General features: G+C 44.5%; 1 protein-coding gene and 1 long non-coding RNA gene across 2 annotated transcripts; both read right to left on the reverse strand.

Annotated features, from left to right (window-relative positions):
- Nucleotides 1-297: 297 nt before the first annotated feature.
- LOC126536543 (calcium-activated chloride channel regulator 1-like) lies at nucleotides 298-13,032 on the reverse strand. Its single transcript, XM_050183558.3, has 6 exons — nucleotides 12,313-13,032; nucleotides 9,480-9,830; nucleotides 8,124-8,373; nucleotides 6,947-7,108; nucleotides 1,787-2,017; nucleotides 298-1,317 (listed from the first exon to the last, which is right to left on the reverse strand). The coding sequence occupies exons 1-6, from the start codon at nucleotides 12,673-12,675 to the stop codon at nucleotides 332-334; spliced, it is 2,343 nt and encodes a 780-aa protein (XP_050039515.2). The 5' UTR covers nucleotides 12,676-13,032; the 3' UTR covers nucleotides 298-331.
- Nucleotides 13,033-14,905: 1,873 nt separating this feature from the next.
- On the reverse strand, nucleotides 14,906-19,977 carry LOC129386365 (uncharacterized). The gene is made up of 3 exons (XR_008613770.2): nucleotides 19,056-19,977; nucleotides 18,282-18,400; nucleotides 14,906-15,015 (listed from the first exon to the last, which is right to left on the reverse strand). It is a non-coding gene; the product is annotated as an uncharacterized lncRNA (long non-coding RNA).
- Nucleotides 19,978-23,994: the final 4,017 nt, after the last annotated feature.

Consider the following 23,994-nt stretch of genomic DNA (forward strand, 5'->3'; position numbering starts at 1 on the left):
CCGCTGTTCGAAGTTCGAGTGAATTACCTGACCTCTAGCTCATATCTGTGACAGTCCCACGCCTATAGCTTCGGCTGCAGAACCGTAGAAGGCTGCGCCGCCTTTAGCTACGAATTTTTCTTACCACAAATGTCCAGAACGCTTTGACACTTGTGCTTTGCAACTTCACTTTAAAAACGCATCATGGACGCAACTCTACGCCCAATAAAAGCCAGACTCCTTCCCTGCGTTTTCGTTGATGCTTAAATTAAACACGAAAGAACACAGAGACGTCACTGACACAGTTTGTCTCTCGTTACCTCGTTCTTCTTCCGTTTTATTTCGACCTTCGCTAGAAGGTGTCATAACCCGAAGTTGGACCAGGGCTGGGCGGACCTGCGTCCACTTCGTACTGTGCCCTGCAGTACAGGAATGCCAGGTTAGCACAGATGAGAAGACACGCCACCATGAACGCGCCAAACAGTATCCAGGCCCGAAAAATGCCATCGTCATCTTCCTCTTGGCCGCCCTTGTTCACTTCTTTCTTCTCTGCAATAGGTGGAGTGGTTGCATTCTGGTCAGTTTCAGTCGCGTTCACCCAAGGCTGCTGAGCGGACGACGCCTCGTTCTCCCATGTTGACGCTGGGGTCTCCTTTGCAGTAGCGACAGAGGCAGTTGTCACTTTCTTCTTAGTGGTAGGGACAGAGGCATGTGTTTCCTGTGGTTCGGTATTTTCATCAGAGCTTTCTTCCTCTATTTCCGCTGAAGATGTGGTGGACTCGGGTGTGTCTGGGCCTTCCGTAAGAGGCGTAACAGCATTCGGAGGTTGTGGTGGAGCTGTTGCCACCTCCGGTGTCGTCGCCGGTTCCTCCAAAGGTGGTGACATGGAGGACGTTAATGGTTCTGTCGGTAGCGACGTGTCTGCGCTTTCGGAATCTCTTTTGCCGACCAAAATTTCTTCCGGGACTAACGCAGCGGCTCCCGCCAAAGCGGTCGCGCTACCTGCTGGGACGGTAAGGTTAGCAGCGACGAATACTCTCGCCAAGTTAGAGACCTCGGAGTGCGAACCATCGGCGTTGGTGGTGACCAGGGCGAAGTAGACGTTGTGGCCAGACGCCGAAGGAGCGTGTCCAGCTGATAACACCGCAGGTGCTTGGTCTTCGTTATGGCCGAAAATGACGGTAGACGGGATGGAAATGGTTGCCTGCTGGCGGGAAAACGCCGGTAGTGGCGACAGCGAGCCGGAGACAAGGTCTCGTTCTGAGATTGCGGTGGCGTTGTGGAAGAAGCCGAGCATCGTCTGGATGCTCCGAGACAACCGGACATCGAGAGACGAGACTGCGGATATTTAGTAAAATGAAAATGGAGCTATACATAACAGCATAAGATCATTTTCTCTTTGACTTTATGTGAATATACACTTAAATCGTTCAAGCCGGCTGCATGTTACTTCATAGCGTCATAAGTGGACGCGTTGTTACTGTGGATTTTCGTGTATTCTGACAAAAGAATGTTAGCAACGACAAAATATGATCATTTACAGGGCAGTGAGGGGCAGCTCAGGTCTCTTAGAGCGCGAGAAGGATATATAGAGGGGAACAACGGGAACAGCAAGCTTGAAATAGACCGGTGTAAAATAAAAAGATGCGCTTTGACGGTGATGCACAACGAATCCCTTCACGCCAATAATTTCCGATTGCAACGAATGACCGCACTGTAGGAAATATGTGAAATCATATCGAGTCTCACAGCGACTGTCAGGACATAAGAAAGCGAAATCGGATTTCAGTGAGTAGTGGACGCGCACCAGTTCCTTCGAAGGCGTGTGCACCGGGCATCGTCCAGGAGAGACGGGCAGTGGGGCGGCCTTCGTGCGAGCCGAAGGAAGCCCTCAGGTCCCGAACCTTGCCAGGTGGCACATGCCTCTCCTTCATGTCTTCCTTTACAAACAGCGGGTGCTCCGCTGACGTCTTTGAGAAGGCACCCGTGGAGTGGTCCCGCACACCCTCCAGGGAGCTGTCCGTGGATGCACGTTCCCCTGGAGTATAGCGAGCGCGAGAATTTTGTTCGAAGGCTGAAAGTTTTTCTTGATATCAAAAATAGTGTCATAGGAATACTAAAGAGAAAAATTAGTTGCGCTGTGTACAGTAAATGATGGTTAAATATAGAAAAGGCTACTCTTGCCGCGAGAGGAGGCTTGATAAACCAGAAAAGTAGCACAAACGAGAGGAGAGTGAAGATGCCGCCTCGAAGTTCCAGCGCCAGCTCGCCGTCAAGTCATATGCGTGACGTCATACGTGTCAAAACTTATGACGCTCCGACGTCATAAGTTTCGACGGTGTATGTTCGGGCGTAGAGTATCAGTGAAGACGGACTACATCGCATTCTAAACGAAACTGCATTTAGCAAAGTTTCGAGGACATTTATTGCGCCACAACGGCTGAGATACGAGAAAATATTTGACGTCACACTGACTTACTGACACTGAGAACTCGGGGAAAAATTCCAGAAACGGAAATCTCGCCTTCGTTTTTGCTGCTGGTAATCTACCTTTTCCCGTAAAATTTGCGAAAATCAGTGCAAAGCCATCTATTAACTTTCTTTGTGGTGTTTTAAAAAAAAACTGCGAATACTTCGTCACAACATTATATGTTACATCTATTCAGACAAGAATATAAATTGTTTCCGGATAAACGAATGTATATATCTGGTTTACTGAAAATGAGATAAAAGCATAATATACAGGGTGTCCCAGCTAACTTGAGGCAGAGTTTAAAGATATCAAAATGCCACGTAGCTGGGCAGTACAAAGGTAATGTTGTTTGCGCGTCACTTGGAGATATTCAAACTATTTTTTCATTCCGCCCAATTTAATAATGAGTTTTATTTAATCAACTTCTCAAACATTATAATTAGATGAAAAGCGCCTTAGAGAAAACTGTGGAGTGACATGAAAAGCTCCCGTTACAGCTTTCTATAGCTGAATACGTGCTACACGTGCTACAGAAAAGTGTTTTTCCGAGTGTGAAAGAAGCCCGAAAATGCACGCGAAATTGCCGTGCGACTGGTCACTCGAGGTACTTTGCATGTACCGCGGTGTTGAGTCTAACACCACAAAAGCGTTAATCAGGCTTTTGCCACGAGGCAAACACTCACCCATCCATCAGCGCCTACGCAGACGTCAACGCAGCGTGGACACCGACTGTTGACAGGTCCACAAAAAGCCTCTACCTCCCCCCCCCCCCCCCCCCCCCTGAGAGCCCCTGACAGTTTTAACAAATGATGAGGCGGGGACATCAAATGCTACAGAAGAACGACGGCGACCTTGAATTTGTAGTTAGACGTTTGCCACGAGGCAAACACCCACTCATCCGTCAGCGCCTTTGCAGAGGTCCACGCAGCGTGGACACCAGCTGTTGAGTCGACAAAAGGCCTCTACCGCCCCTCCCCTCCCCCTCCCCCGACCTGACAGCCCCTAACAGCCTGAACTAATGATGCGGGGGGCCAACATCAAATGTTGACGAGCATGATAAAAGCGACGTACAGCGCGAAGGACAAGGACTGCGAGAGACGACATACAGTCCTTACAGTCCTTGTCCTTCACGCTGTACGTCGTTTTTATCATGAATTACCAACTAGCCCAAGCGACCACCCTAGTTACCGAACAATAACGGTGACCTTGGATTCGCCCCCGCAGGTTCCTACCCTGCCACATATTCCATACCACCGGCATTCGGAACTGGGGTTACTGCAGACCGTTGCGATAGCATGGGCGTGGTATAGCAACGGATTCGACGATTGTGATTTACTGCTAGACAGTCTTCAAATTACCTAGTCGACTCACCTAGGGAAGACAACGGCATTAAAGGGGGATACTTTTCGACCGATGGGGCCGAGGGTCCTGATGTGAACTCGGATGTTTAGCTTCCTCCTCCACGGAGCGGGCTTGCGTAACTGGAGCCATGTAAATGAGACAATAAACCTTTTTTCGTTCATTCCTACAACTTGACGTATTCGTCGATGCGCTTGGCTAATTCCTTGCCCGAACGCCACCCTAAACCGCAACAGCGGGCCTCTTTCAAGCTCTGAAAAAAGACTTTTAGGTAATACGTATTGAGGAACAGAAAGCTGTATCGGGAGTATTTCATGCCACTCTACAATTTTCTCATTGACATTTCTCATCTAATAATATTTGAGAAGTTGAGCAATTAAGACCAATTATCTAATTAGACAGAATAAAAATAGTTTGAGTACCCCCAAGTGATGTCAAACAACATTACCGTTGTTCTGTCCAGCTATACGTGGCACCTGCATATGTTTAAACTCTGCCTAAAGTTAACTGGGATATCCTGTATAATATCGCTACCCGATTCCTGGCGGTAAACATGGCATCCCAAATCATTCTGTGCGAACTAGTACCTATATTCCTAGCTGTCACGGTTTATACACAATACAGTAGCGAAATTAGTCGGTGGTGACATGTTAAAGAAAAGAGATTCCTTGAAAATTTTTCACTGAACACAAATATGGACCTGCGACGTGAAATCCGAGTTCAAAACCTCTTAGCCACGCAAACGTTCATATTTGTTACGCTATTTTCATTACGTAATGGAGAGAATGAAAAAAAAAAACAACAACTAATGAATCAAGGACACGGCACAGTGAGAGAACGTCAACTGGATACAGGCTATGTGCTTGCAGTAAATATTTTTGTTCCAAACGTATTTGCCGGGCAAGTACATTTGGTCCCGGTTCATAGCGCTTCGGCGGATTCATGACGACGCGGCGCCCTTCACACCAGGTCGTGTGGCCGCAGCGATGTCGTTTGTACTCGCCGGATCAAGTTTTATAACATTGATAATGACACCGGGCTGCATGGAGATGAGCAAGTGGCACGAAGCTTACGCATACTTAGACAACTCCCAGAGGAGTTGTCTGATCTAGGAAAAGACGCGAGGTTTGGGGGTGAACTTTTTTTGTCGTGTTTTTGCTTAGTAAAAGGCTCTGCTGTGCGTCTTTCATTGTAAGAGAAAAAGCTTTAGTTGCACTCTGAACACCGAAGTCGGCTTTACTTCAGATTTACGTGCATTATTTTGTAAGGATGTGTGACGCGACGTCGTTAGGCTGTTGATACGCGCCTGTTGAGTTCTCGCCGGTATGTTGCGAGGTCGAAGACTTTGAGCAGATCGACAGCGTCGACTGGAACCACCTGCCTTAACAATGGGCCGGCATGGCCTTAAGTATGTTCGGGGTCTCCGAATCGGCCGTCCATACTTGGGCACAAGAAGAGACGACTTTTTTTTTTCACACGGGAAAGCCGTCGCTGCAGACCCTTGACGCTCGCTTGAGTGCCTGCACATGTTTGCGGAGGCGAAAGGAGTCATGGTTTCCCAGAACACATCTCCGAAATCGATGAATCGCCGTGAGAAGGGTGGCTGGCTCGCTTGCGAACGTTTGGGGGCGAAAGGTTTCCTCGTTTCCCTGAAACCGCTCCCAATTGCTGCCCGTCGTCCCTGAGCTGGACCTCGGGTTGTTGGGCACAATGTCGGTTACCCGACGACTTCCTTCGCGACAGCATTGACGCCTGCGTGCTGTTTATGCGACGAGCTGCGTCTAAGTAACGTGTGGTGGTTCGTTGTGTCACCTGATTGACACATACTCGACTGCGTCACACGCTTAAACTTTCACTCACCTCAGCGTGCGCGCTTGTCACGCCTATCATGTGCACCTATGCCGAAACACCCGCAGCAGATGCAACCAAAGCGGGCCGGCTAGAATACATTTCTTGCATATCAAGTAACTAGGACCTACTACTTCTCTACATTTCTTTATGACTACGCTTCATTTGTGTCAAGTGACGCTCCCTCCTACTGTATTCATTCCTCCATGGTTGCACGTCAAGTTGGAGGCCACGTCATACCATTTTTCTAGAGCTTAAGGTTTGCATAGGATTCCTCCAGATATGACTGACATGGTTTTATGACGATAATGATGATGAGGGTGATTATGATGATGATAACAATAAAATTCCGGCCGAACTCATAGCAAGAATATTGCGAAAGTGTGGCGTCCCCAAAGTGCTAGACATTAGTTACAACAGTGCACTCACAAGGAATATGACTAAAACACTATGTTGATGAAAGCGACAATGAGTTCGTTGCAAAAGTTGCAAATGTTCGCGACGGGCATCGAAAACATGTTCTTTCCGCAGTCAATGCGCGAAAAAAATGACCATGCTTGCATTTGCTTTTGTATGTCCTTGTTTTTGTCCTCGTCCGCATTCCTCGTGCGTTCTATATCACGGCATCTAAGCACTGACTCGCGCAACAAAGAGCTTTGCAAGTGAAAATAACTTGTCTCTCTCCATGGCGACCATGCGAATGAAAGGGTAATCTAATGCACGAAAAGTGTTTCTGCAAGTATATATGCAACATCCTCACGTGCACTTCGTTAGTCCGTAACATGGTAAAACTACCATCAAAGACCGCAAGTTGCGGCATATATAATAGACTACTGAAAGAATCACGCGAAGTGGCCATGTCCAACTGCATTATTAATGATGAACGCAGTACCATGCACACAGCAAGCTGGGCTCGCATCGAACGTCTCATTTTAGGCCCATTGTGAAGCCAAGCGCGGGGCACTTTTATTCACCAGTATTTCTCAGTGTACGTGTTGTCCTGAGTTTATTAGCTGTCGCACTGCATTGGACACATCAAAGAGTTTCCGGAGTTCTTGAAATGAAACTAAAAGCTTGAAGACAGGCGTTAAAAAGACTATCAGAATGGAGAAGCACGTATGGTGTAACAATACTATGTGGCTGAAATAACGAAATACGAAATGGACTATGTCGTAAGGGACAGTAGCTAGATATAAATAGTTGATAGTTGCGTTATTTGCAGATAGTAAAGTCCATTAACAACATCCAAATTATATAAAAAATCGTCGTTTTCATGAGTTTCCGGACCTGCTACAGTGGGCGATCCATTCGGAACCTCAATCGGGATCCAGTCGAGAAACTGTGTCTGCGAATTGTTGCTGACTTCGATGGCGATGCTGTAGCGACCTTTGACAAGGCTCTTCGTGAGCTGGCCCGTGTAAATGCCGTCGTCGGCGTAGACATCTTCTCCTGCCGGAATTAAAGAGAGGAAGTGAAAGAGGTTGAAACATAAATTAACACGACCTTATAGTGCGTTTAAACAATTGTTGCAAGTTAGAACTCTTTCCAAGAAAATTTCTATTGGCTACTGAAACAAAATTGAAAAGTCGTTTGCTGACAGGGTTTCGTGGCCCGCAAGATCATCATCATCATCATCATCACCATCATCATCATCAGCCTGGTTACGCCCACTGCAGGGCAAATGCCTCTCTCATACTTCTCCAACTACACCGGTCATGTACTAATTTTGCCCATGTTGTCCCAGCAAAATTCCTAATCTCATCCGCCCACCTAACTTTCTGCCGCCCCCTGCTACGCTTCCCTTCCCTTGGAATCCAGTCCGTAACCCTTAATGACTATCGGTTATCTTCCCTCCTCATTACATGTCCTGCCCATACCCGGTAACGCATTCCCTCACCAGAACAGGATTGGCCACCCTGGTGCAGTATTTGGCCACAACCTCCTATATGAATACAACAATCAAGAAGATCATATCCAGACTATAATATTTGATATTTGCTTCATCCGGCAGCTCAGCGTACAGAAGATGAAGACTTCCTTATATATCGTACAGTGAAATACGTCATTTTTAATTTGTATGACGTAGCAGAAGGTAGTTCTTATCATCCCTGAGAAATAAGACTAAACAGAAGGTGTCAGGAACCGTTCTAGCTCTTTTTCTTGAACTGCATATATCATACAAACAGATGTACAAAAATGTGATTTAAACGGTAATAGCCAGAATGTTTATTGAAGGTCCAGGGGAGGTAACTTATTTTGAGGCAAATCAGTACTAACGGTACTGGATGTCAGTGACAGCATGGTAGCTCACTGATTAATAAATTGAATACATCCGATTTTCGAACGATTAGTCTATATGTTGACACTATCGCATCAGTCGCAATAGCGCAATACAAGCTGGTAGGTGATCGAGGCACGTTAGATGGCACACGACAAAACGTCTCAACAACAATCGGGCACCCACCGAGTCCCGAGTCGTGGAGTAAGAACCCTTGGCCGGTTCTGTTGCACTGGAAGAACGCGAGCCCTCTTACATTGGCGCGAACCACCGGGCACAGTCCCTTTGTCAGAGACGCAAACACCAGAGCGGTCCGGTACGAGTCGACGTACTCTGGCACGCGAACCCGCAACGTGATTGGGTCTTCGAAGCACAGACCAGTTCGCGCCTCTAAGAGGCCCGAGCTACGCCTGTTGCCGGTGCCATAGTAGAGAGCCTGCGAAAACGACAAACTTTTCTGAGATGGTGTTGGTGTCTGGTGTAAACATAAGCTTCACACGTGCTTCTCCAACCAAGAAATGCCAAAAGAAAATGGAGAGGAAGAGACGTGCGAGAAGTGGATGACGGGTACACAAGGCTGGGCTACGTAGTCGGGCAAGCCCTTAAGTTGACAGGGCAAAAAAAAAAAGTACAGATTTGAAAGACATCGCAAGGATGAGATGTTTTAGAGTGGTAATTTATTTGACAGCATGGGCTGTTAACGTTTCCTCGACGTTTCTGATTTTTATGTCAGTTGTGCAGCGTGACAAGCGGAAGGTCATGTGCAATCTTTAGTCACTTACCACAAAAGAACAGAACAAGGCACGCGAGTCAAATTTTCTGCAATGTCAGAAAACTGTATGGAGCTTCTGTTAGCAATAATAACTTATCTATAAATCCCGAAGGAGAACGTTGCGCTGAGCCCATTCTTGCATCACTAAACCAGGAAGGAACAGTGCAAGAAATATGACGAACCCATGTTTCCTCTGATAAATGTAAGCACTCTAGAATGCCTTTATGACGTTTACTATGCGTTGACACCTGCGTTTTCACTGTCGCACATAGCGTTTCGATGCTTCCGAAGACATTCTCAGAGCTAAACTACAAAACATTCTTTGGTGCCGATCGAGAGCACTATAAGTAGGCTCTCATTACATAATATACATCCAAGTCAGATTACTGGACGCTGACACACACGAAGTTGGGTTCGATCATTGCTTGAAGCACTTCTTTAATGACTGGTTTCACTGAGCAATAATTTTTTTTGTAAGAGGACTGTTATGCAAGTCAATCATTACACCACCGCTGATCTTTGAAGAAAGCGGTCGGAGGCAGCTGAGGCGCTAGATAGGCTGTACGAACTACTTGTACTTCTCCGACGCAATTATCATAATGAACTAAACTGCGTACTATCATTAATGCTCAAGCACTTATTCCCCGTTTTTTACTCTAGTTTTGTCATCACTTGGCACAATGCTCTTTTGCTGACTTCCCTTCTCTCATAGCATTATGTGCCGCAGAAAAAAACCGAGTCATATAGATACAACATTACTGCGTGCTCACCGAGCTTTCGTCACGCAAGGCGTCGACTTCGGAGCAAAGCTCATCCGAGGTATCCAAGAGGGCATCCTGCACCGCCATCCAGCTTCGTTTCTCTGCCGTAGCGTTTGTATCGCAGATGGCGAATGTTCTGCCTCCGGTCTCGAAGGCCAGTTTCTCGAGATCCGACGACGCGGTGGCGCCTACCGCGACCGTGGTGATGAACACCTTTGCCCGTTGAAAATCTGGGACCACTGCGAGGAAGCCATCACTGTTCTCTTCAGCCGAGGACGGCGGCGTTTCAAGGACCTTGCCGTCACTGAACAGGACCACCAGGCTCCCTTCGGAACTCTGTCCATGTGCGGAGCTCAGTAGCTGCGAAAGAAAATTGATAGTGGCAGGAGAAAGTGATGTTTCACCCACCTGTGGTTTCAGAGACCCCAGCTCAAGTTCCCCGGCAATAGATCAAGCCCCTGCTTCACATGTGAGTTTCATCATACTAATATTTTTTTGCGAAATAGTCGCGCTGGATCATAGTTCAGGTAAAGACAAGGAGTAATTAGAAATCGCAAAATAAAGAGAAGAAATGTTATTAGGCGTCATTGTGAGATAGGTGGGCAAACATGTTATTTTATGGGAAGAAACGGATATTGCCAGGTAAAGAATTCCATGGGTCAATAGCACGTGGGAAAAACTGTACTCAAGTGTGTTAGTGCGAGCAAAACACTCGCTACAGGTTAAGTTCAAGCGATCAGCAGGCTGAAGACTGTTTAGTAATAGATAAGTATTCGCCATTTGAAAACCTACATGTAGAGTTGATGATATTGTACATGTATCTAAGTGAATCAATTTCACGATGAACCGGGAGTAGTGATAAGTTTAATGAAGAAAGAGGAGATGACGGGAGAAGCACCTGTCGTATCCGCGACATATCAAGCGCACAGCTTTCTTTTTTTTCTTTCGTACCGCCGCAAGCTCTCTTATATTCCATTGATAGTGCAAGAACCAGAAAACTAAGGCATATTCTAATATGAGCCTCATTAGTGGTTTGTATAGTCGAAGCTTAGTTTCTTTTAGGGCAGATGGCACTGTATGCTTCACATGTCGTAGTTTTTTAGTGTAGTGTTAGCTACCGTGTGAACATAGTGAGACCAAGAAGAAGTGCCTGTGAAGACGACACCTAGACGTTTATAGCTAGACACCCTGCTTTAAGGTGAGTTGTGGGAATAATCAAAAAACGAAGGTGTAGTCCTATTTGTAAAAGACATTACAAGAGTTTCAGAGAAGTTAATTCATTTTCTAGGTCGCGCAACAAGCGCAAAATCTGGCGAATGGATCGTTAAGGCATTTGGGGTTCTCTGGGTTTTAAATTACGTCGTAAAGGACACAATCGTCAGCATAGATCGGAGCTTAGAGGGTAAGTTATTTAGGTCGCTTATATAGATGAGGAATAATAGAGGACCGAAAACTGAGCCCGGGGGGTCGCCGGAGAAAACTGGCATCTTTGTGGATCATGCGTAATTAAAGCTTACGAACTGTGAGCGCTTAGGAAGAAGCTGCCTGTTCATTGAATTAGGTTTTCGTCATTAAGAGTTGCCTGGAGTTTGAGGAAAAGTTTATAATGAAGCACTGTGTGAAAGGGTCTAAAAATCTTCAGAATGGAGTTGATTTGGTTGCCTAAATCTAGTTGTAAAGAACTATCACGTGAATTCTGTTACTTGTGTTATGGTACCGTACCGGCGCCTGAAACCGCGTTGAACAGTTTATAATTGGTTGTTACGTTCTAGAAATTGAAATACTTTGTCATCGACAATGCGTGCAAGTATTTTACAGGAGTGAGATGTTAGCGAAATTGCTCTGTAGTTGCCGACTTTATGCTTATCACCAGATTTATAGAGAGGGAGAACTTGCAGTAGTTTCCAAGAAGAGGGTACAACACCACTCGATATAAACTTTTGAAAAATTATTGATAGATATTTAGCACGCTATGAAGAATGTCACCCTAAGTTAACAATATTTCATAGCTAGACAATTTTTGGTGTAAAATCCAAGGACGACGTTCAGTACACCTCCTGCTGTGACTGACATCATCAAAAGGAGCAAGAGGAGGCAGTGTCTAACAAGGGTATCATTGCGTTGTCATAGCGAATACGGAATGGAAATATACATTAGAAACATTAGAAATTCGAACCGAGTCACATACAGCTTCATTATCTATGATAATGAACTGCTGTAGGCGACTACTGTAGAAATATGAATATAACATTTTCTGCCTAATCAGAAAGAAAAGCAAACTTTTGCTGACTCTACGAAGTAGAGTAAGATAGAATCTCAATTTATCAAAAATTTTCGAAAAATTGATGAGTTAAAAAAATGAAGTGGCTAGTGTATAAATTGGCAAGTGTGCACCAAAAAAGCGCAGTTCGGTAAATTGCATCTGCTGGAACACATGAACCAAAGAATTTTGATATGTGAGCCTACAGCCTATTGCGAAATTTTTAGTGTGTAATAGAGCATTGCAGAAGTCCTACTCATAAACAAAATAGCCGTACATTTCAAGAGGTGTATAATACACAAATTATTTCTACTTTCGATGACACAGTTTTGCTGGCGCCACTACCTCAGCAAAATCAGTGTAGCGACTGCCAAGGAAAACAGTTGCTCCGTTTCGATGTATTTAGATAGAAGCTCCTGAGGTAAAGCTTTCTCTTATATTTTAATTCTGTGTTCATTCCTTAGCCGGAAGCCTAGCGTATATATAAGCATAGGAGTAAAGCGCCTTAGCTGACCCGCTCGCAATCGCAGTAATTTAGCTATCAATTTAAACTAACTACTTTTCTTTTATTCATCATCTTACTTGCAGTGTCAAACGTAGCCCACAGATAGTGCAAGTAGGTCCCTCCATGGGTACTTCAAGCAGTCTGTTGGTGATATCACTCCGTGAGGCGTTGTTCAACGCTACGGGACCACTATGCAGGCTGCTGCCATTGGCGAAATAGACAAGCGAGACCAGGGCACCATCGTCGAGCTTATCGATGAGGACTGAGGCGATGGCCTCCTTGAGAGCCGCAAACGAAGCAGCGTCCTGGAAGCAGAAACACGCTTTCATGTCCTTGTTACAGGAACTTGGGCCAAAAGGGATTAGGTGGTTGGAAAGGATACATGAAAAAACAAAAACAAAACAAAACGAAACAAACGAACAAGCAAACAAACGCCCCATTTGGGCTCATCGCACTGTACAAACAGTTGAAACTCTCGAACTTTGGAGGTATGTGCCATTGCTTCTCCCCACTTTATTAAGCTTAAAGATTGACGAGATTGTATGAAAAACATCACTGAAAAAGAAAATTGAACGCTATTGATGTACCAGCCTGCCATAAAAGCGCAAACTTTTGCTGATTCTTCCTTGCGTTTTTTTCTATGAAGGCATGCATTAAAGTCGTGTGCCTTAAATGCGACTAGGTTGTGCTGTCTCGCTAGTGATATTCCTGCAAATCTTAGCTTTTTCCCGCTTTGTACTTTGGTCGAAAGTTACCCAGGGAAAATAAAAACGATCGAATAAAAAAAAAACGCTATAAAGAAGCCTCCGAAGCGCCCCCCCCCCCCCCCCCCCCTCATATATTGATATTTAAAAATAAGTTTCTGGTTTTAAGGTTGGTTCTAAGTTTTCCTGTCTACAGACGCCCGTAGATTATAAACCAAAACATTTAGCCTATACGGTACAAAATGATAAAAAAAGATGAAAACAATTCTGAGATTATTCATCAGCCTAATCAGTCTACTCCATTTGCCCAGAAGAATGTCAGTTCTCCAAATTTTCTGCTCGTAGGTTCGCGGTTGAGAAATTGAAGCAAAGTTCTTTTCAGGATGTACGCGACGCCTCGGCAATATGGTGCCCCGTTAATACGTGAAATTATAAGCGCCTGAGGTCTTGACTCCAAGCGCAATTAATTTTATGACGCTATTGTTTGCAGCTGCTATAACTTCACAGCACTGCATGTTTTGGTCATTGTGGACATTTTTTGATCAAGAAGCTCGAGTTAAAGAGCAAACATTTTCTGTCACTTTCCGCTAATCGGTAGTTCAGTAATGATAAAAAACAGTAAATGAATAGCATAAATTGTGGTGGTCTTCGTGCCAAATCACCATCTGACTCTGAAGCATGCCATAGTGGAGGACTCCGGCATACTTTTGCGCACTAAGCATTTTCGCGATTCTCCAGCATTGAAATGCGGCTATCGTGCCTTTAATGAAGATCAGCATCAGACCTTATGATCGTTACTTCAGTCTCACATAGACTTGCTCGGACATCATCTTACCGTTACGTTGCCCAGTGTTTGTACCAATGCGTGCGAGTGTATGGCGTACAGTGTTTCAAATGCAAACATAATAGCAATGTGTTGTTGCATTGTAGCCCAGTTAAAAGCATGAGGCGCAGAGATGTACGTCCTACTGCGATGTGCCATAAGTGGTGCCCGTAACACATGAGAGTTGATGGTACATCTTCGCACTCTTTCCTTTTTGCTGAGCTAACGCAAAAACCACGGGCTCTGGTATTCGAATCTGAATCACTGTAGATTGCACGTATGAGAGAAAACTATCTGGCCAGTAATTTACCCGCAACGTTCGCCGCAAAATATTTCCATTCTGAAATTCGATTTCATCTGGCATACGCCACCTGCTTTTTCTAAGTCTTTGCCAGATCCCGCCACTTAAACGTGGGGGCATTTCGTGTTGCAGGTTTTTTTTTGTACGACCCACGTCGTTCCACATCATACAATAAAATCACAGTATGTCTCCGTGCATCAAAATGAAGCACAGCACTTTATCGACGTGATGACGAAACAGGTGGTTCCAGCGTTAGCGTAAACAAAAGCAGAAAAAACTGTAAAAAAAAAAGATCGCACTAACTGATTGCATACTGCAAATAGGCAGTGTCGTGCCTATGTTTTAAAAAAAATACGTTGAATTAGGAGGAAGTCAAGTTTACCTTTTTTTGTGAATGGAAGATTTGGTATATTCACGCATACCAGGAGCATCCACATATAGCAACTATTACTGCCCCTTCTTCAAAGCTGCAACGCTTCCGAACATACATTAGCCGAAGTTGGCGGTCAAGTTTTTGATGTGATGACCTTTCTGGATGATAAAAAGTAGTCTTTATGCACGGATTAGAACTACATAAAATGGTCCACTATGTTTCGTTTTACAATTTTAAATGTTTACATTAGGTAAGTAGGTGTTTACTCAGTAGCTGATAGTCGCTTTTTTTCGCAATTCCCCGCTTTTGGTCATTGTCAGAAATCTTGCATTATAATGAAATACAAAAATATATTCGTTGAATATTTAGTGCGAGTTTTGATAACATGGAATTGAGTGAGTTAAATAGAACTTCTGATGCAGAAGTGAATTGAAAAGGAATGAAAAGAGAAATGCTCACAGTACCTTGTTTGTATACGAAACATCAAAAATTATGACCAAGTGTCTTCCTATGGAGATATTTTGTTGTATTTCTCGAAAAGTTGGCATGTTTGGCTCATTATTCTTCAATGAGTGAAGTCTGGAAAAAAAAAATAAAAGCAAGAGTTCAAGTCAAAATGCCTTTCGACAGTGGTTTCTATAAGCGTGCAAGTATTTTGCATGCGCGATTTGAGTACTTGAGGTACGCCGCCCAATTCAAAGATAGCGTCGATCCTTCAACGGGGGACTATGTAGTTTCTGTATTGCCTTACACCTTTGTTAAATGAAATGCTAGTAAAGAAGGTGGCCACTCGACGAGTGTGTGAACGCCGAAGATGATCGATGCCATCTTGGTGGGGGCGCAAGTGGGGCTTTTAGCAGACTAACGCCACTATCAGCTCGAGAGAGATAGATACCTTCACCAAACTGCGCCTGCGCTGCAAACAGGCACATGTCAAGCTTTATAGAAAAACCGCCGAGCAACCGTAATTTCTGTGACACCGGTCATAATTGCTCGTATTACCATTTTAATATATCACCATCAGCCTGTAGCGCCAGCGAAAACGACACGATCGAGCTAGGAAAAAAGACGATGCAAGGCGATGCTACGAGTGGCGCGGGAGCTTAGCTGGGGCTGGGAACCGAATAAGTAAAAACAGATCAATGGATACTGAGCTCCGGTGCTGCAACAACGTCTCGTTGTCTGTCTCTCTCGTGTTCTATACAAGTCCATTTTATTTTCTCTGCAGTTAAAAGACGTCTCTCAGCGATGTCCATCTGCCAATGTATTATACCAGTTGACCACCATCCTATGCCCGTAAATTTCCCAATCTCTTCGGATCAACTCATTCTTTGCCGTGATCGACAGCGCTTTCGTTCCCTTGACGCTCATTCTGTAACTCCAATAGACCACCGGTAATCTGTTCTATGCATTATACGTGGTCTGCCCAAATACATGGTGTCATTATTATGTCAGCTAGAGTATCACCTATCTAATCCATCCCGCTGTCTTCCAGTGTCTGAACATTACACCTGACATTTTTCGTTTCATGAGTCGTTACGCGGTGCCTAAATTCTTCTCAAGGTTCTTCGCTAACCTCCAAGTTTTTGCCCCATATGTTAGTACCGGTAAGAATGCAATGATTGTACGCTTTTCCAGAAAAGCGGTAACTTGCCGGTCATGGTTTTCTAATGAATACCGTATGCTTTCCATCCTATTTTTATTTTTTTGTAAATTTCTTTCTCATGATCAGGATTCCGTGTGTAGTTGACCTAGATAAGCATACTCTTGCAGGCATTCTAGAGGCTGACTGCAAACCACGCATTTATTGCTCTCTTCCCATTATCTTGAATATTATCATTCTTTTCTTCATAGTCTTCAATCCTGCTTTTACACTTTCTATGCTAAGGTCATTATTTGTTCCATTTCATTCACAGCATTGCAGAACAAGAGAGTATCTGCTAACGGTAGGCTGCTAGGTATGCGCCGTTGATCCTGACTCCTAATACTTTCCAATTTAATAGCGTCAATAATTCTCCTTAGCATGCAGTGAATAGCATTGAGCAGATTCTGTTCCCTTGGATGACCCCTTTCTTGATCGGTATTTTCTCGTATTGTGGATAATTAATGTAGCGGTGGAGTCTTTATAGATATTTGCCAAGATATTCCCGTATGCTTTCTGTTTTCTTTGGTTACGCCATGCCTCGATGACTGCTGGTACTGCATCAGATGCCTTTTCATAACCTATGAAAGCCACATAGAGAGGTTGATTGTACTCTGCAGATTTCTCAATTACCTGATTGGTGACATGGATTTGATTTATTGTGGAATACACCTTCCTGAAGCCATCCTGTTGTCTAGGTTGACTGAACTCAACTGTTGCCCTGATTCTATTGAAAATGACTTTGGTGAATATTTTATACAGTATTGAAAGCAAGCCAATGGGTCTCTACTAATTATTTAACGTGTTCGTTCTTCCAGCTCTCTGGTACACTTCAAGTCGAGAGGCATTGCCTATAAAGAGCCGCAAGCTTTTCAAGTGTAATATCTCTTGCATCTTCAATTAAATAAATTGTTAATAAACCTTCTCCTACCACTTTTCTCCGGGGAGATGTCATGTAAAGCCGTTTTAACCTAGTCGCTAGTTAGGCGTGGAGCTTCTATATCATGTTGTCACTACTTCCAATGAAAGTTGCCCGACTGCTGTGGGAACTGCACTACAAGTCACTACAGAATTATTCTGCTGTTACTACATCATGGAAATCGCTGACGGTATTACACTGCTTAACTTTCACTGCGTACATGTTGCGCTGTCCTGTGCGAAGATTTCTTCTAAATGATTTCAGGCTGAGGCCATCTTTTACTGCTTCCTCAATTTTTCTGAAGTCAGTAGTTTGGAATTTCACTTACTTCACTCTTATTTATGCATTTTGAAAGTTAGGGGAATTCTGTCTGACCACTCGAGTTATATACCGTCATGCTTTGTGCCTTTTCCTTTAGGTCATTTGTTACATGGGAACAATGAATCACTTCCTTGTTGCCCTAGTTTTTTACCTCAAACTTCAATTGCTGCTTCTGAAATTAATCTAGTTACTGTTTCCTTCATTACCTTCATATTCATATTGTTGTCCTGAATCTGCATATTTGTCTGCGAGCACCAGTCTGAATTCTACTTCAGGCTGGTGCATGATTCTGCTCTCCTTTCCAGCCTCAAGGCTTCTTTGTTGGCGTGTTTTTCTTCAGTAATCTTACTCTTTCTTTCTTCCACTTGAGAGTAATCCTAGACCTGACTAAGCTATGATCACTGCATTTTAGAATAGCTAACGATTTTGCAACCTGCATTATGACAGTATCGGCATAGAGTATAAAATAAATTTATTTCTTGATTCCCGAGACGGCTTTTCCAGGTCCACTTCCCGTTATTGGGTTTCGAGAAGGTATTATTTATTCAGAGTATATTATTTTTCGTGAATTATACAAACATTTCTCCTCTACTATTTTTAGAATCAATGCCATAGTTGCCAATTGCCTGTTCCCCCGACTGATTTTCAATTACTTTCGCATTGAAGCCGCCTATGACTAGAGCATACTGATTTTGCAGATTTCTCATTGGTAATTGAATATCCTCATATAATTGTTCTATTTCTTCATGATCACGGCCACACATTGTTGCGTAGATTTTTACTACTTTTAATCTATATCTCTTTTATTAAGATGACTCCTACCCTTTCATGACTTCGGTAGAAAAAGTATATGAATTCGTACGTGCTAGGAATAGCATTTGATAACCTCTTGATTAGAAATAGAGAACAGATCAAATGGAACGAGACTTACCTGCACACGGACTGTAAACGCACATCGCTCACCCTTTAAAGTCGTCACTGCTGGTGATCAGCTGCCAGGTGGACATCCGGTCGCAGGGCTGGTCAACCCGCTGTAGGACGCCTGCTGCGTTTATCGAGTCGTTGGCGCAGCTGCCAGGAAACTGCACACATTATTGGTATATTATGCCCTGTACATTTAAAAGTGTAAAATTTACAGGGGCTGACTCGAGGGAGCTACTAAAATAATATTTTCTTATGCCAGAACAATGAATCTTGGAATCGTGCGCGGAACACATATCCGCACGCACGCATGCATGCATAGGGAGTTGAAGTGGGCAAACTCAAGCAAATAACTGTCCCTACCAATGAGCGCTTCACGTCACATACATATTAGCACTACTCCCTAGAATAGAGCAACGAGGATGTGCGCCAGCGATTCTTCTTTCTGGTTAGTTGTATTTATTAATCAGGTTTTACTGAGAAAGTTGGGCAGCAGAAAAAAAAAAATGTTTTGAGCTGTGAAATGCAAATCTTACCTAAACAATTGGAACGGCTTACTTTTCGCTAAGAGAAGCTCACATTATTGCGTTATCCCGTTCATGACATTGCGATAGAGCTCAAAGAAACAACGACTCACGTCCAATATATTCCATTCAAATGTGCTCACCAAGACAACTGTACCTCCTAAGCTAAACCGTAAGTATTCCCGGAAAGTGAGCCAGGATGCTACTCGGAGCTCGTCTGTGGCCGATTAAACATCAGCACGTGAATTTAGGTGACTCAACCAGCAGTACAAAAAGGAATGAGATAACTAACCGTGCCGTTGCCGCTGTCCTCCGGATACCAGATGTCGTCAGCGGTTGCGAACTCGCCGAGCACTCCGTACCGGTAACGGGCCCACTCCCACGCCAGTTGGTAGCCTGTGTAGCACGAGCAGCACGAGTTGCGCGAGACGAGGTTGATATACTCGGGGGTACTTTCAACGAACAACTTGCCGAAGCGTTCACTGAGACTGACCACGCCAACAATTTCTTCGTTACCTGCCGATTTATAGCGAGAACCAATACTTCAGGGAGAGCGTGTTTCGTTATTTGGTGGGGTCACGTACGCCGGCACTGTTCTTTCTGTTCTTTAAGGATTTAAGCATCCAATTTAAGCATTTCAACAACTTTCTTTCTTTCTTTCTTTCTTTCTTTCTTTCTTTCTTTCTCTTTTTCTTTCTCTCTGGGAGCGTGGGCCTGCATATATGGCACAGAAAAGTTAAATTAACAAAATACAAGTAGATGAAAGTATACGGTTTTACAACAAAATGATTTCTTATGTTTGGCGTGCCAAAACCACGATCTAATTATGCGGCACGCCTTAGTGGGAGACTCCAATTTAGACCACCTGGGGTTCTTTAACGTGCACACAATTCCCGGCACACGGATGTTTTTGTATTTCGCCTTTATCGAAATGCGCTGCTGCACGGCCGAGATTTGAACCCCGTGCTTAGCTGCGCAATGCAATAGCCGCTAAGCCACCCCTGCGGATAAGACTTCGAACCAGCTGGAATTATACGTTAAAAACAATAACTAAATTCGCTTCGTGCGATTCGGTGCAAGCTTTCTATACTTGGTCGCATGAACACCCATTCATTCTGGAGAGGTTATTCGTTTTCTTGAAATGACAATGAGTAACAATGCTTGAAAGCAGCTCCTAATCATGGAGATGAGACAGGCACTCACGTAATTTCTACCCCACATTGAATTCTGTCGTAATAAGTCAAATATAGCGCGTTGGTCGGTTTTCTAGTTTAACGGAAGCTTAAAGAAAAGTAACTGTCTATGTTTTATGCACATCAATTCATAGAGCTAATGCAAATTGCTGTAATGTGCTAGCTCATTGGTTAGGCAAGCGTTCTTCATTACTATTTTGTTTTGGAGAAAAGTCAGGGAGATATCAACGAATTTCGTCACAGTTTCGAGGAAGTAGACAAAGAGCAATATCCGATTTAAACATCGAAAATTTCATGGAATGGTAGTAAATAAGAATCTCTTTGCTTTTAATTTGCAGATTTCTTCGAGACACGGAGGCTGCCACTTGCCTGGTATAGCATAGTCTCGCACTGTCTAACGACTGCAGTGTCTCCGCTTGTGTGTAATTGTCGAGAGACTTACCGGCGGCACTGGCCATCTTGTCCGACGACCAATTCGTCGGCAGCGCGGCCAGTGGCAGCAGCACGTGTTCGCCGCGCTGTCCGCAGGCGCCCGCGCCTGGCGCGCGCAGCTTCGGCCAGAGTGATCCGGGTCCATCATTCACGACGCGTATGTCGGCCCTGGACCACGGGTCATGGGGCACCTGCTGGACACCGGGACGTCGGGGCCAGTGCCGCGGAACCGCCAGCGTGACGCTGGCCAGGTGGACGCGGCCCCCCGTCGCCCGGTGCAGAGACAACGAGGCGGCGCGCAGCAGTGCCTGTATGACGTCAGACCATCGACAATCAAGAACAGAGCAATTAGAATTAGAAGTGCGCAAAATGGACTCATCAAAAAAAAAAATAGAAGTTCGGCAGCATGTTACACTTCTTTAACACGTGAAGGCAGAAGCCTGCTGCATAGTTGGTTATGAGCCGTCTCGCATCATCACGTTGCTGCTTTCGCAGTTCAGTTTCTTCGGCTCGTTTTCGTCGCTTAGCTGCGGCTTCGCGCGCTCGTAAGGCGGGGTCAGACTCGCGCCAACAACGTTTCTCTTGGACTTCTCGTAGCATCCTCTCAGCTCAGCACGGGATTGAAACGTGTGCTGTTCGGTGTGTTGTATGGGGGATTTCAGTAATGCATTTACTGTTCGCTTCACTTTGCTGAGTGCTTCCAGCCGCAGCCTTACGGGGGTATGAGTCATTGCACTTTTTGCTTGCTTACGGGAGTATGAGCCACTGAGAAGGTCACGTGCTTTTTTTGTACCACTCAACTAGATGCCGCGTCTCTGTGCGTTGTATGTGTGATTCCAGTGAATGTATGCACTGTACGCTTCACTTTGCTGAGTGCTCGTAGCCTCTGCATTGTGAGGGATGAGCCCTTACACTTTCTGCGTATTTGTGGGGGCATTATCTATTGCTGCTGCTGATAGATTTTGTGCCATTAGACCGGATGACGCGTTCTTTTCGAGGCCATGGTGGTATGAGCGACTTAAGGTTCCTGCCTTAAAAAGAAAGCATCGTAAGTCAAAGAAATTAAGGCCATACATTGGATGGCAAGGACGAAAATGAAAAATGTTCGCGGAATTATACAATGACGACAAATAAGGTATCTGGGAAAAAAATGTTTGTGGTAACACAAAAGGCAGTGCCTTTCTATTTGAGGTCCGAGCTGGCCCTGGCATAAGGACAGAAACATACCGGAGCAGATATTCACAGAGTGAGGCATGTATCTGCTGCTAAAAAATCGGGAGATGACTCAGCATATTGTATTATAATGTCAAAATATTTACCAAAACTAGGCCCGTAGGGAACATCCACCTTTCCTGGGCTTGCAATCAGATAGGTACATTAATTGGCTAGCGGTGGAGAATAGCAAGAGACGTTTAGGATCCTTGTGGGAAAGAAAAAGCAGCGAAGAGATGGAGCAGAGGTCGTTGCAGGCATATGAAACTTTAAAATATAGAGGCTCACAGTACTTTAAACGAAGAGAAGGAATATAAAGAAAATAAGGCAAAATCCTAGACTTCAACAAATGTAGTAAAAGCTGATTAGGTCAAGCAAGCTTGATGAGCGCTTGTCGCCGTCTTTTTAGAAAGGCGATGTCATCAGAAATTAACATCACCGATCGGTTGGTGCGTCACGTACAATACCATCAGCAGAACAGCCTCAAGACTGAACTCGAACCGCTAGCTTAATAAAGCAAGTTGCTCTCCTGTTTCATTTACTTGCTTACAGCTGCTGCACTAACACATCAATGTGCACGCTTTTCCTTGCACTAAGTTGGCGCATGCCGGCTTTCATACTGTAGTGCTGTGAGGATGGTAGCGCCACAAACTACGCTTGACAACGCCAAGTGGTTTCGCTCTAAGGTCCGAAAGATGCCATCGCGTACCGCACTTAGAATCAGAAACTCTATCTTGGAAAGGAAAATATCACCCTCTCTTACACGTAAAGCCAACTAACTGTACAAGCCATGCAACTAGGGAAGGAAATAAAAATAAGAAAATGTAAAGAAACAAACCAACGTACTCTTGGCAATGTCGACTATATAGTACTGCGCCAAGCACTTGTCGACGCCACAGCTGAAGTAAATAAATTACAGGGCCACATTATACTATTTTTCTTCCGAATATGCTGCTTAGCACCGGAGTAGTCCGAGCATTTCGACTGTATGGTGGTATTTACTCCGCACCGCGTCGACGTCAAACTCGCACTCGATACACCCCTCGGGCAAGGTTCGCCAACCTTGCAGAAATGAATATGACACGAATAAAACAACACGCTTTTGTGATTTGCCTTCATTCTCGGTCTTATTCTGTGCAGACCTTCAAATTCTCCAGTGCAGCTTGAGATACGCTCTCAAGCGTTACTTGAAACCAGCATGGTGCGTATCGGTTTTCTGTGCACCGGTAAAACGATGACAACGACCTGCACCGGCTTTGCGGCTCCCTGCAAACTTCAACGTAACGCAGATGCGGCGCCCCGCTGTACTATTGTATTCGGGCGCGATGTCCACATTTGTGAACGCGACTTGTTTTTGACACTTCTGTCCAGTGGTGGCAAGGAAAAAGAAAAGCAAAGGATGTTGATCTTCGGTTGAATTGAACTCCCTGTCTACTGACGTTCTTTTCATTTCAGTTGAATGTGCTTCGTATTTGCATACAGATAATCACTTTGCTGAACGCACTATTATGTTCGAAGGGACGTTGTAATGCCACGTCCCGACCGCAATGTCATGAGATGAATTTTTATTTTCTCGTAATACATTCAGCCAGTATTAAAATTGTAGGCGTACTTCAAGATATGCAATTCCTATATGAAAAAAAAAAGAAGCGCAACGTCTCTAACTGCACAATGTATAATTGATTACTGTCTCATTATTATAAGTCATTAGGATATGCCCAAAGTAATATTCCAACAAGTCCTTTTTGCAATAGGTGTCGAGAGCCTTGGAATAAAGTTTTTTAGGGATGGCACATTTATGGACAGTACATCATAATACGCGCGTGAACGGGGTTCTGCTTCTGCCTAGACAGATGCGGGCGAGCTGCACTAGACAAAGGCGATTTGGACGGCGCCCTATTCGGCATTGACTTCAGCGCCAATGCACGCGAAAATATGTAAGCGCGACGTACTGAAGTAATTACAAAAGTATGTGTCACAATTTCCTAGTTCACGAATTATTGGTGATCCAGGAATGAAGAAATGTTTCATAAAGACAGGGCGACTCCTTCAAGTCCCTGCGCAGTAACAGGAGAATACGACAAACCGCTGAGGTATGTGCGTTAATGGAGTGAACACGGCACACGGAACAAGCATCGCAGATTGAACTAGCTCCTTAGCGGTGACGTCTTGATGGCGATGTTGTATTTGTGTTGAAAACTACGGTAACGGCAACGCCGACGCATACTTTCGAACACCGAACGACGTATAATCCCTAGAATTGACAACCTCATACATGGCATATTTAATAGCGATTGGTGGGCTAGTTGGTGGTCGATATAAGAATGCATCATGCAACCGCGCAAACAACAAAGGACAAAGAAGGAAACACAGGACAGGTGCGCCTGTCCTGTG

Source organism: Dermacentor andersoni, chromosome 4, assembly GCF_023375885.2.
Source record: "Dermacentor andersoni chromosome 4, qqDerAnde1_hic_scaffold, whole genome shotgun sequence".
Lineage (NCBI taxonomy): Eukaryota > Metazoa > Arthropoda > Arachnida > Ixodida > Ixodidae > Dermacentor > Dermacentor andersoni.